The sequence below is a fragment of the Anopheles darlingi genome, chromosome 3, assembly GCF_943734745.1.
Source record: "Anopheles darlingi chromosome 3, idAnoDarlMG_H_01, whole genome shotgun sequence".
NCBI classification, from domain to species: Eukaryota; Metazoa; Arthropoda; class Insecta; order Diptera; family Culicidae; genus Anopheles; species Anopheles darlingi.
The window spans coordinates 3884960-3897585 of NC_064875.1; the positions used below are offsets into that span (position 1 = coordinate 3884960).

General features: G+C 49.2%; 1 protein-coding gene across 2 annotated transcripts in view; it reads right to left on the reverse strand.

The window, feature by feature from the left end:
* Positions 1-12626, reverse strand: part of LOC125956355 (small conductance calcium-activated potassium channel protein) — a 139657-nt gene that overhangs the window by 103652 nt on the left and 23379 nt on the right. The window contains exons 3-4 of one of the 2 annotated variants that reach the window (XM_049688123.1): positions 8717-10010; positions 6215-6313 (exon numbers count right to left, since the gene is read on the reverse strand). In XM_049688123.1, coding sequence (XP_049544080.1) covers positions 6215-6313; positions 8717-9709 — 1092 coding nt within the window. In that variant the 5' untranslated portion in view covers positions 9710-10010. The remainder of the gene's footprint in view (positions 1-6214; positions 6314-8716; positions 10011-12626) is intronic. The other variant, XM_049688124.1, reaches the window with a different exon arrangement.

Sequence of the window (12626 nt, forward strand, 5' to 3'; positions counted from 1 at the left end):
GAACCATATGGCTTTCCCCAAAAACGGAGAGCAATGCGCTCTCCACGTGGATTGTGGCGAGAGTGGCAGCAACCACTACATCCCCTCTCCTTTTTGACGAACGACTGTGTGGCGACAGGTGGTATCAAGCTACTACTGTCAGACGCACCAAGGTTCGTTGGAGCTCGTTAGAATTCGAGCAGCTTGAATAGGGATTCTGCTTCCATTTCGAGCAAATTTCAAAGTAACTCTCGCTACGATTTGAGTTTGACACTTTTGGTACTACGCGAGCGGTTTAATCATACATTTTTTTTGTTGTGCCCTAACCGTCCATTCGTGCGTTATTGTGGGTTGAGTGATTAATTAAATTTTAATCATCCGCGCACACCATCACGCACAGGATACGCTGAAGCACCGAAACCGATCCCATCAATGTTTTATTTCTCGCAAACCAAAACTGAAGGCGAAGAAGAAAAAAAAAGGCATCCAACCCCAACGGATCAGTCGCGGATCTCTCTTGGGTAGCCTTCCGGCTAGAGACAGTGGAGTGCATTGTGGCTCGCACATCCCCAGGGTAGAGGGGCTGGCTTTTCGGGGTGGTGGAAACCTCATTAATTCGCCATCCCTGCCCTTTTCTCGTGGCGAGGATCATGGGGCGGTTCATCATCATCATCATCGTCGTCGTCGAGGGTTTGGTGCATTAAATTATGAATCGAACCCATCATCATGCGGCCCCACATGGCGGCCATGGAGGGCACGGGTGATCAGCACGCTAGGCCAGCCAGGCAGCCCGGTCGGCCGTTTGTCGAGTAAATTTTTCATTTAGTTCCCCAAGCCCCCCGGCCAAAACCGGAGTCCAAACCGAATCCAAAAGTGTCCAATCAGGCTGCACCTGTGCTCAACGCTGAAGGGGTTGCCTGAACCAAAAAAAAAAGGGAAAAAAGGAAAAAAAACTCCCGAAAAGGTTGGGCCCAGTAACGAAGGTCCTTTTATCCTCTCGAGGACACACTCGAGGTGGCGCCGGTGGCGAGGGGTGGCTCTCGTGATCGCGTTCGCGGATGATTGACATTTGCGTGATGATGCGCCCTCTTTCCCTTTGAATTGGGACGCCTTTTCCTGCACTTTTTGGTTGTTGTTGTTGTTTTCTTTTATGTTTTCTCCCCCCCCTCTTGAGCACAACAATATCCGGAGGAAGAAGATGAGCACGCCGTTGGCCACGAAAAATTAAATCGATCAACAACACGGGCACACGTAATAAGCGTTACGTTAAGCACAGACCAAACCAAATCAACTAACGCCTCGCGCTCTCTTACTTCCTATCTCTCTCTTTCTTTGGTTCAATCTTCTCTCTCCTCCCGGAGGCATCACTCATCACTGGTACCACGTCCCACGCGGCATCGGTCACGGCCACGGAGCCGGTGGTTTGCCCGCTGGATGTGACGTGGAATAATAAATTCGGCAAATATTTACATCGACAGCTGCGTGGGACCCACTTGGCGCCAACCGTATCGGGCCCCGGGGGCGGGTTCGCGATTCCACGCATCCCATACCGCGGGAGGGTCGCGGGGTGTCGGGGATGGTACAAAAAAAAACCTACGAATTTCACGCCAGATGGAACTGGCGTGTCTGAAAGAGTAGCAGCAGCAGCAGCAGCCACATCGCGACCGGTCGAGAGTGGCCATGCGTTTGTTTAAACAGTTGGCTGCCAGGGTGGGGTGGGGATTCTCGTCTGATGTTTCAACTTCGGGTCGGTTTGAGTCGATCTGCTTGAGGCGCCAGGCCGGAAGAGAGACACTATTGCTGTTGTTGTGTTCCCTTGAAAGCTAATCGAAGAAACATATGAAAGCTTTCGAGGAAAATATAAGAACGATCATTTCTGCATTCTTGGAGAAAAGAAACTAAGTTAAGCTGTGTTAAAACATGGCTCTGAATTACTAATTAAGTAAGAAAATTCCAAATTTTTGCTATATTTAAGATCTTTTGTCGAGAAATAGTATACGTATTGAGTTTGATGCACTTTAAGTAGACTATCCAATATGGAAATTAATTTTATCCGTGTTTTCACATTGGTGTTTTTGCATCGAGGAAATGATGTTGACTTAAACGAAACGTTTGAGAAGATAATAGATGCATTCTTAAACCATCTCGAATGAAGCTTTCAAATCGCTGTCCGACATTATCCGAGCTACGGTCAACAATCCGACAGTAAAATCTTCAAAAAACCAATTCTCAAAACAATACCAAAGATCCTATCCAATCGGATTCGTAAAAAAATAATCAAACCGATGACCTGCCCCATCCATTCTCCCAGCTATCCATTCTCGACCACTAATCTCAAACGAACAAAATGGAGAATTGATTAGCTGCATTCACAAACCGTTCGTCGTCCACTCGTCACCGAGGTCGAAGGTTGTTCCGAAGTTGATTATCGAACAATTAGCATGCGGCTCAATCACGTCACTCTCTTCTCTATCCTTCTCTGCTCGAGGATTGTGCTGCGAGAATCGGGTAATACGCTCGGCACAAAGATCGTTGAATCCGCTCCGGGATGATGTCCTCGCAGCAGAGCCCCGAGCTAGGCTGTTCCCCTCTCCGATCGATTCCTGACCGCTCGACCTACCTGCCCGCCCCCCCACCACGTGATCGATTTCCAATAACGCACCATTGTATGGCCTTTCCACCATCACCTCTGCTGCTTCTCTTTCTTTTCGATTCTCTTTTTCTATTTCTGTGATTCCAATCTGCCCTTGAAGAGAGGGAGTAATGTACACGGGTGGTAGGAAGTGAAGGGTGGTTCTTAAGGACATCGAAACCAACTGGCCGACAATTGGTGCTGAGCATTAGGCAAACATCGACCACCGTTCAGAGCCCGCTCGTTGCCTCTTGCGTAGTGGTAGCAGCAAGGACTCGATTTGATTGAATCGAGTCTTGGTTACCTTCGGCAACGAACGAATCAAATGCCACCCCAAACGTGGTGCAGAGAGTGGTGTGGTGCCGTTGTGCGGTCGAGAATTGGAATGCCCTCACATACTGGCAGCCACTCATTAATCATGCACAGGAAATGATTTGTAGGAAGGCGCACGACCGGTCTGCTTGACATTTGATTTCACCTCGCCTCCGTTGGCGACCAAACAACGGCCGGGGATCGATACGCGCGTCGTTGACATTATGCCGCGAGGCCGCGAGCCACGCGTTTAATCATACGCGCGCCCGCCCGTTAGCACCTTTCCTGCACCGCATCGTGTGGTGTCAACCGTTATTGCCGGTCCTTGCTGTGCTGTTGTATGCCGGAATGGCAGCGAAGCGTCCTCGCTTCTATTATTGAGTGCGATCCTGCGAGTGGCCACAGACGAAACCAATCACGATCTGAACACACACAACGGCAACTGAGTCTGAGCGCCAGTGACCGCTAAACACATTAACCTTTGCGTGCTGTTTGCTAATCACGGAAACGGAACGCACCGTTCTGGACGGCGGGTCTGGACCAATGCCGGGGTCCGGATTTGTGAGTTTGTGGCAAAGGTAAACACGGCTCGGGGCCCATTAGAGATAAGAGACGCGGCGCTCTGCAACGAATCGAATATCTAAAGGATACGTCCAAAGGGATCCCTTAAATGGATGTCTATAGAGCGATGATTCCATGGTAGAATGATGTGTGCCGCCGATGTGCAAACGATGGCAGACAATGGCTTATCTCGCTAACCGCTCACTAATACGATTACACACAATCTCGTTCCCTCTCTCTCTCTGTGTGCCATCGAGCGATTCCCTCGATAGATACCGGTGGTTAAACGAAAGTTGATGTTTGACTATTTTAAATTTTGATAAGACTAGATGGTTCAATCTGCATAAAAGTTTTCTGCTCCGTTCGATCGCTCCAGCACCGAGAGACCGCCACAGCACCTAGCAGCAGCAGCAGCAGCAGCAGCAGCAGCAGCATCAGAAGCAGCATCGAGCAGTATGGATCGCATTGAATGCGAGAAACCGCGCGACAAAGTAAAGCAGAAATCCCCTGCAAACCGCTCATTCTTATGCTGAGGTTGCAGCAGAAGCACCAGCAGCGGTTGCAAAGAAAATTCAATTCTCTGGCAGTAGCGTCAAGGGAAGCCGCGAAGAGCTGCGAATGAGAGCATGATGGCGTGGCGAGCGTGCTGCTATCTAAAATTCATAAGACTTCATCTCCGGCCTCACCACTCCCATGGGGCGCTCTGGCTGCGTTTTATTTATGAGCTTTAGTTTTTTTTTTTTTTATTAGAAATGGAAGCTTTGGCATCATCAGACCTCGCAGCACGATGCCTGTCACTGACACCTCGAACGTTGGTGGTGGTGGTGGTGGTACTCGTGGTTATGTTTGGTGGCAGCATCTTCCGCGCTATCAATTAATGAGTGCAGCAGCTCCCCCATTGCTTTGCCACAGTGACAGTGAGTGTGTCGAAAAGGAGCGAGAAGATTGTTGCAAAAAGTGTAGTCGCCGTTTGCTTTGGTTGTGTGACCATCATGGTGGCCACCAGAGCGACATCGACACACGCTCGGACATAGACACACGCTCGTTCGCAAGGAAAATTAGTCACGAGCGCAAAGTTTGTCTTTGCGTGGATGGCGGCTCGTGGCGCTGCATGTCTCTGAGCTTGCGAGAGGTCATCGATGGTGCAGTGCGACCGAGAGAGTGTCGATCAAGCCGATGACTTGACGGACGCGATACCAACGCCAGTGCTGCTGATGGTGCGGGATCTCCTCCTCCATAGAATCAGCAAACGTGGCTATGGATGTGTGTGTGTGTATAAGAAGATTAATTTTCTCAACTTTCCGCTCGCCGCTTTTTATCTATCTTCGAACGGCGGGTGTGGGTTGAGGGTTTGGGAAAGTTTTTTAATCCAATCCAAATCCGACCGATGGAGGTGAGCAAAGCGAAGCGTTGCTATCGACATAGACCCTAGCAGCAGCTGCTGGGGCTGCTGCTGCACGCCAACTCGACCCGTTCGAGCGACTGATTTGCTGATTAATGGTGGATTCATGTTCCGGTGAACTTGGAATTTGGCAAACGATGTGTGCGCCTGAGTCCGATGTACTAAGACACCGGTTGGTATCAGGAACACAGACGTTTGGGTGGGAGTTAAACAGCTGGAAAGCAAAATCACTCCAAATTGTTCGTGAGTTACAGAAGATCAGAAGATCGTTTTAATAACCTGTTAATTCAAGGAAAAAATCTCAATCAAAGACCGTTGCAAAAAAGTTTCGCTGTAATTCCTAGATTGTTGTTATAAAACAATTTGATATTTAAGTATGTTATATAGATTTGATAAATGTTATACAAGTTTTGATGATATTCAATATTTCATTTTAAACATCCTACAAATATTCATGCTTTGCTCCATGACTACGTCGCCAGATGACTACTTCAGTACTCAGTAGCAACCGAGCCAGGGCCTACAACGAACGAAACTACAATCCCAACTGCCAAATCGGTCCTACTGATAAACAAATAGGCTTTCAATCTACCAGAACAAGCATTAGCGTGATCCAATCATTACTATTAAGCATGCTGCTCTGCATAGATACTGCTGCTAAAGGAAAGGGGGGAAGGTAGTGCTAGCCACATAATCGCTTCTATAATTGTGTTTGTGAGTGTATGTGTGTGCGCTGAATGAATGAAAAGAACGATTGCTCCAGGTGACATGAGGTAGAAAGAAGGGTATTGCAATAAACGGTTTGCCACTACATAGCACTAGTTACTGGATTGAGCCCCACAGTACTCTGCCCGGGAACCACCGCTGTGCCAACGGGCCAATCTACCATACCAGCCAACCAAGTGTCGAACGAACCAAAGACCAAATACTAAGAGTAGCTACCGGGGATGGGGTTGATCACTACGAAAAAAAAAACGGATGCGACGACCTGAGGCCGTCGCCAAACCACTAACTACTGCGCTACGCAATGCACTCTGCTCACCATGAAACTACCAGCCATAAATACGGGTGCCATAATTGACTCCTTAATTGAGGAGGATCCTACAAAGAGGCTAGTGTTGGTATTTGGTTTGGGCAATCGGGACAGCTTGCAGTGGATCACACTACCAACACAACACAACGCTACTCGCGGTGTACGAGCAGTTCGGAAGAAGCGGAAAACAGCAGAGTAGCACAGCGTGGTGGGGGTTGTTGGGTGGTGGGGTGGTGTGCGGGACGTATGGCAGAAGAACAAAGCAGGAAAAGTAAAGTTTCTTTCCAAACCGTACCGTCCTGGCGTAAGTGATCTCGCTCGTTGCCTCGGTGAAGGCCCGCCTCAGGCGCGATCTCCGGCTCTGGGACAGGGTCTGCGGGCAGAGAAGCACACCCTTTCAGGGGGGAGGCCGCGTCACGAATGGCGTCCAAGGATCAAAAGGGGTCGATCGATCGGCCACGCGAAAGGATGCATAAGGATCCAGCATCGCAACGGCGCATCAGCAGCAGATGGCAGCAGCAGTTAGTCCACAAGTTGGTAGTAGCAGCGAGCGAGCGAGCGAGCGTTGTTTGTAGCGAACGAGCGTTGTGTTAGTGAAACGCGCATAATGGAAGATTTGGAGCCCAAAAAGGGAGGAGGCGCACAAAACCCCTCGTTAGGGGTGTTACATGTTGTACAGAACAATGGAAAGAGAGAAAGAAAATAGCAAGAAAGAGAGAGAGAGAGAGAGAGAGAGAGAGAGAGAGAGAGAGAGAGAGAAGAAAAAGAAAGGAGACATTGGTGGAGCAGTTCTTGTAGCGCGAGATCGCGTCTTCTCGATCGCTAGTGGTCACACCAAAAATCAATTTGCGTGTGTGTGTGTGTGTATCGGTGTTTGAGTGCTTCAGCTGCTAGTAGTTGTTGTAGTTAGCCAAAACGGAACAATAGAAGCAATAGAATAGAAGCCCACGCTCACTCGTTCACTCAGATTGCACAAAACTAAAAATGGTGCAAACAAATGATGGGATTTGTTATTTGATGGTGCAAGCTAGGCACATGTCCGATGCGCGCACCGATTGTTCACTTACCGCCGTGGTGTCACTGTAAAATGAGTGATACCACGATGCTGTAAAGAAAATGTCCTCCGAAAAGGATGCTACTCTATTCTAAAGATCCCTAATCCTACGACTCGGATCGTATTCTAATGCTTTTGATGGTTTTGGAAGCTAAATCATTTTCTACAGAGCCTATCGCTTGGTGGTAAACTGAAGATACATAAAAGAATATATTACACAAACTCACACACTCACATACACACACACACACGCGCGCGCGCGATACGGTACAAATGATTGTGTGCTATGCTAATGCACCTAAAACCCTTGCTGCTATTTTGCGTGCTGAGAGAGGTGGCCGTGTGGCTACATTGGAAGCATCACTCGATATGCACACACCTGTTCTTTTTCCCGCCTACGGGCAACCAGCTGATAGTAGTAGTAGTAGTAGTAGAAGTAGTAGTAGCAGTAGTAGGAATGAACGGGAAGTTTTATGATAAGGAAATGTTAACAGATTGATTAAGAGCAGATAGGCACGGTCTTCAAAGGTTAAGAATTGTTGGGATTAATGAAGAGATAGGAAGATAGAATGTTTATGGAATGATAAAGGAGGCGAGTGAGATGTAGAAGAGTGGAAGAACGGTCGGGATATCTTAGTATCTAAAAAGAATCATCCAGCAGATCGCTGGTAATCCATCAAGATCAATTAGTTGAGCAGCAGCCCAATTTGAAGACCTTCTTCAAAATTCAAGCGGTTCTGGAAACCGGCTTTGTCCGCGCTAAAAATACTCGCCAAAGGTCAACTAACGCGAGGACCACGATCTAACCAGAAAGCTAATCCTGCTTCACTCGCTGGACCGTGGAAAACAAATGAACGAGCCAATCAACTCGTTACGCAGTGCCAGCTAGTAAAGTACCAAGAGACCAATAGGGAGAAAAGGAAATGAGAGAGAGAGAGAGACCGGATGGCAAAACGGAATGGAACCACCTCCCCTTCCCCGGGAGCTGTCAGGTGAAGTGATTTGGGATAACGAGCAAAATCATGTCATCGAATTGAAAGCTGGTCGGCCATCCAGGCTATCCGGTACTGGTTGGCGGTCATCGCGGTAGATTTCCCCAAGGAAGGTGATACCATCAATCATTACGCGGACGCGTGGACGCGCGGTAAGGACATTCGATTGGTGTCCCATCCCGAGCGCGACGCCCTTTTGTGGTGCCTTTGTTTTGGGTTGGCCGGTCTGCCGGCTTTTTTTTGGGCGACAAATTGGTGTGTCCTTGAATTAGGCGTTCATCACTCATCCGGATGCGGTCGAGGTGGTTCAATTGGGGGGAGGGAGTTCGTTTCCGTTTTGCCATTCAAGATCGACGTAAAGTGTTGGTACTGAAAGGTAATTTCACAAAAGAAAAATTCAACGCAAAAGGACTTTACAGCCGGCACTGGCCATCGGTTTTTGGCAGACGTTTTGTGTTTGTTTCCCCCCAGAAAAAGCGGGAGCTGGGTTCTGCTTTTTTATCGAACACGAGTGTTCGAATAACGGTCAATTTAAATAGAGTCGCTCGAACCGCCTAGAGGACGCTAGGGAGGAGTTTTATCGTTTTTAGCAACTGCTCGAAAAATTCTAGCACTTTTACGTTTGAAAGTTAACGGATTTTTGTTGGCGCACGGGGACCAACAAAGCACCGTTTTTCTCTCCAAACAGAAGAAAATCCTGGATTTTTGGAAGCGTAAACGAACAGAAGACACTTAAAATTAGCATTTCTACCTGTTTGAACTGCCGCATACCGCCATTGATGCGCATCGAATCGGCCGCAATGCCCGCGATACCATCGCCCGGTTCCCGGAGCTGCCGCAGGGACGAGCTCGGCATCGAGCAGGCATGGGCGCACTGGTTGGCACAGCAGGACAGGGTGCTCGCTTCCGGTTGCGAGCTTTGGCGGATGATGCGCGAACCGGACGTCGGCGAAGAGGTGATGAGGACGGGCGGTATCGTCGAGTGCTGCACGGTCAACCGGCTGTGCAGCGCACTCCGGACACTTTCCTTCGACACGGAGCGTGTCAGCTGCAGCGAGGACATCGGTGTTGTCGAGGCACGTCGATCACAGTTCCGGCAGGCACGGCAACGGTTGTACGGTATCAGCTGGTAACCTGCTGCTTGTGCGGTTGAACCTGACGCACCACCAACACCACCGATGCTGCCACCACCACCGGAACCGGCTATTCCGCGGCCACCGCTACCACCATCGCTGTGACACGAAGTGGACACGGCAATGGCGGGCGCCTCGAGCCGACAGTGTAACTCAATGTCCGGCACGGAGCGAGCATTCTGCTGATCTGCGTCCTCACCGGTGGCGCTCTCCTCCGATCCACCGAGCCCGGTCGATGAAAGCTGTGGACTGGCCAGATAGGTCGAGGTACGATCTTGGCGTATCAGGATCGGTTTGTTGCCACTGGTCGGTGGGTTCGGACCATTGCTTCCGGAAGGCATCGCTAGCGTACTGGCCATCAAACCCCCGCTGGGAGCCGCTGATGGAGCTCCTACCGAACCGATGCTACTGCCCATCGTCGCCATCGTTGGTCCGTTAAAGGACGAATGCGACGCCAGCCGTGGTTTGTTGATGGTGGACAGGATGCTGGAACCGGAAGTGGTCGTCGTGCTGCTACTGTTGTTGGCCGACATCACCAGCAACGAGGCGGTCTCGTCGGAACTGCCATACCCGGAGTGCGTCGCCGGATCTGTATCATTCTGGAGGGACATCTTTCACTTCCTTCCACACACACTCTCTCTCTCTCTCGCTCTTTGTCTCTTCGTTGTATCGTTCCTTCCTGCCTTCCTGTCTTACTTTCTTCCTTCCGGTAAGCGGACCGGATAGCTGCTCTCCTTTGTGGGGATGGTGGGAAGGATTTCCGGTGCAAAAGGCTCGTGCTTAAGGCGCTTAACGCTAACAGGAGAGAAGGTCACGGTTCTCGTTGTCTACGGTTGTTGGCTAGGTGCGAGTGCATGTGCGCGCGTGTGTGTGCACGCAATTGTTGTGGTCCCACGAGGGTTGCTTAAAAGTCTGCAAAAAAGAAAGCAAACAGAAACATGGAGAAAGTTCACGGAAGGTTCTGTTTTCGGTTCTCTGTTTAAAGTGGCAGAGCAATCCTTAACAAGATGAGCAGAAACGGAAGATAGAGGGGTGGTTAATGGTTTAAATCAACTCAAGGGATCAAGGGATCCAAGGCTGCTGTCCAGTTTAGAACGCCGGAGCCATGTTTGCTTCGGACAGTATGGGGTGTGATGATGAGAGGAGCATTTGCTGCTGCAAATGACGTCCGGAATGAAAACCGGATTTCCAAATGTACAGGTAAAGTCTACTCGCTAAATTAGATAAAGTCGATCGTTTGCTTTTTAAGGAAATTGATGTTTCCTTTCTTTTTAACAAACATTTGACATCAGGTGTCACGCTGCTGGGACTCCTCAAAGGAAAACTCATGCATGCATTACCCGGAATACCACTACCAGTACCAGTAACAGTAATAGTCACTCGGTTGGTGTTACAATGACAAACCCTATTCCTGGCACTACGATAGTGTTGCTGTCATCATCGCTACCAGGTTCGTCATCATGTTCATGAGCATTGTTCCGAAGAAGTCCCACAGCAACAGCACACCCGGTCAGCCCAGTCTGCTTACAAGTCAACTCCATTAGGACTTTGCCGGTTGTCGTCGTCGTCGAGACAGGCGCGACGACGCTCCCAGACCCAGACCCGACCCGAAAGTCCGACGACACTCCCAGGAGGTGCTTAATTATTCAACGAAAAAGGTTTTGTGGATTAATTTTCATTAAAAAGGCAAAAGTGGTAACGTCGGAAGGCCCGTTTCGTTGGAATGCCAAACCAACTGAAAGGTAGTTTTGCAGCCTGGCGGCAGCAGTTTACTGTGCGGTTGGCTAATGGTTAGCAAACTAGTTTGAAATGGTTTTTTTTTCTTTTTGAAAGCCAGTGCATGAAGAGGGAGTTGTTTTTTTTCCAATGTGTAATAGTCACGTGCAACGGTGAACACATGATACTGCCTGGTGGTGGAGTCCTCATACCTCTGTCTCTTGGGTCTTTGTTTCGCCAAAAAGAGCTTCTGTTACGCCAGTCGACGTTGTGGGCGACAAAAATTAAGAATGTCATGCTAGCAGACTAGATCCCTACCGGCAGTGGGTAGCATAAATGAAAACAATAGACGTAGTGTACGGATAGCACACCGGGAGCACCGGGAGCTGATACATGATATGATTATGGAAAGCTCGCCTCACTCGTCTGGCTCGCCACGCAAGTCCCTCTAGCGTGTGGATCGATTTTCATCCAGCAGTCCTGGCACACCAGACCGGCCGCAATGACTCGCTCGATTCAATACTCGCGAGACACGTGGTGTGGCCCCACGGGGAGCCGGACGATGCCGAGCATAGCGTGACATTGTCCAATTGTCTAATTGGAGACAACACGAACCCCCAAAAACTCTCCCCATTTCGCGGTGGGTGAAAGGATAAGGGGACGGGGGAGAAGTACAAAGTAATTACAAACCGCGGAACACAAGAGGGCCAACACCAGCAGCGCGTGGAGCAATTACGGTTACGGTTGGTCGATGAGATGATGTTGTCGGTTTGGTTTTCGACGCTCTACGTTCTCATTTCCTTTGGGGATCTGGGCAGGACCGGGAGGCGTAACATTGTTGTAGCTCGTGCTGCTGCTGCCATGGAATCGATCTGCGGCCAAATGGCGCCATCACTTGCTTTCAGATGTGTGATCATCTTTGAAAACATCAGGAACGATCTCGAAACGCTGGGAAATCTGGTTTTTTTTTCAACCATGTAGCTGTCGGTTTGTGGTCGAGATACTCGAGCGAGCGCACCGTATGCGGTTGATTTAACGCACCTCCTCGGCAAACATCAAACGGTACCGCAAACGATGGGTTCGATTACGAATTTTGAACCCCTTTTCCACCTTCATTCTCACCCCATCTTCTAAGTGCCGTGCCGTGCTTCACTTTGAACTGGTCTAGACGACGCTCCTGCAGTTGGTTGCCGAGCAGAGCAAAAGAGAGCAAAATCTAGCAAGCGAGACCCTTTGGTGGAAAAGCGGGTTTTCCATGCTACATTTTCCCCTCATTATCGACACCAACCGGAGAGGGCAGTCCAGATGGGTGAGTGAGGCAATTGGTAGAACTGAAAGCAAAAAAACACAGGCCACATCATCATCATCATCATCCTGGGCATCATTATCATCCTATGTGCTGCCTCGGTGTGTTCTCGGTTTTTGCCCTTTGCATTGGACCGTTGATGCGCTTGCTGGACCTGCTGCAGCTGCAGTTTTTCCTCGTTATGGAGACCCTTTGCCGCCCCATATTTCTTTAATTGAAAGGGTGAATTTCATGCATCATAACTATTTTATTTCTCGTTCGAAAGGTCAGTAAACAAATACGGTTGCTCTAAAATTTGCTTGGGTTGCTCTGAGAAATGTCGCAGATACTTTTCAAACGTCAAAACAAAAGAACTCCACCACCTTTTCTGTAGAAACGCGAGTGGCAATAAAGCGAAAATAAAATGAAAACCCCCCCCATCGTGTACCTTTTCGATGTTTTTCTTCGACTCTTAAAACATTTCTTTTGCCAAAAGTCCCACCCAAACGCGAACCACTTCTCGGCGA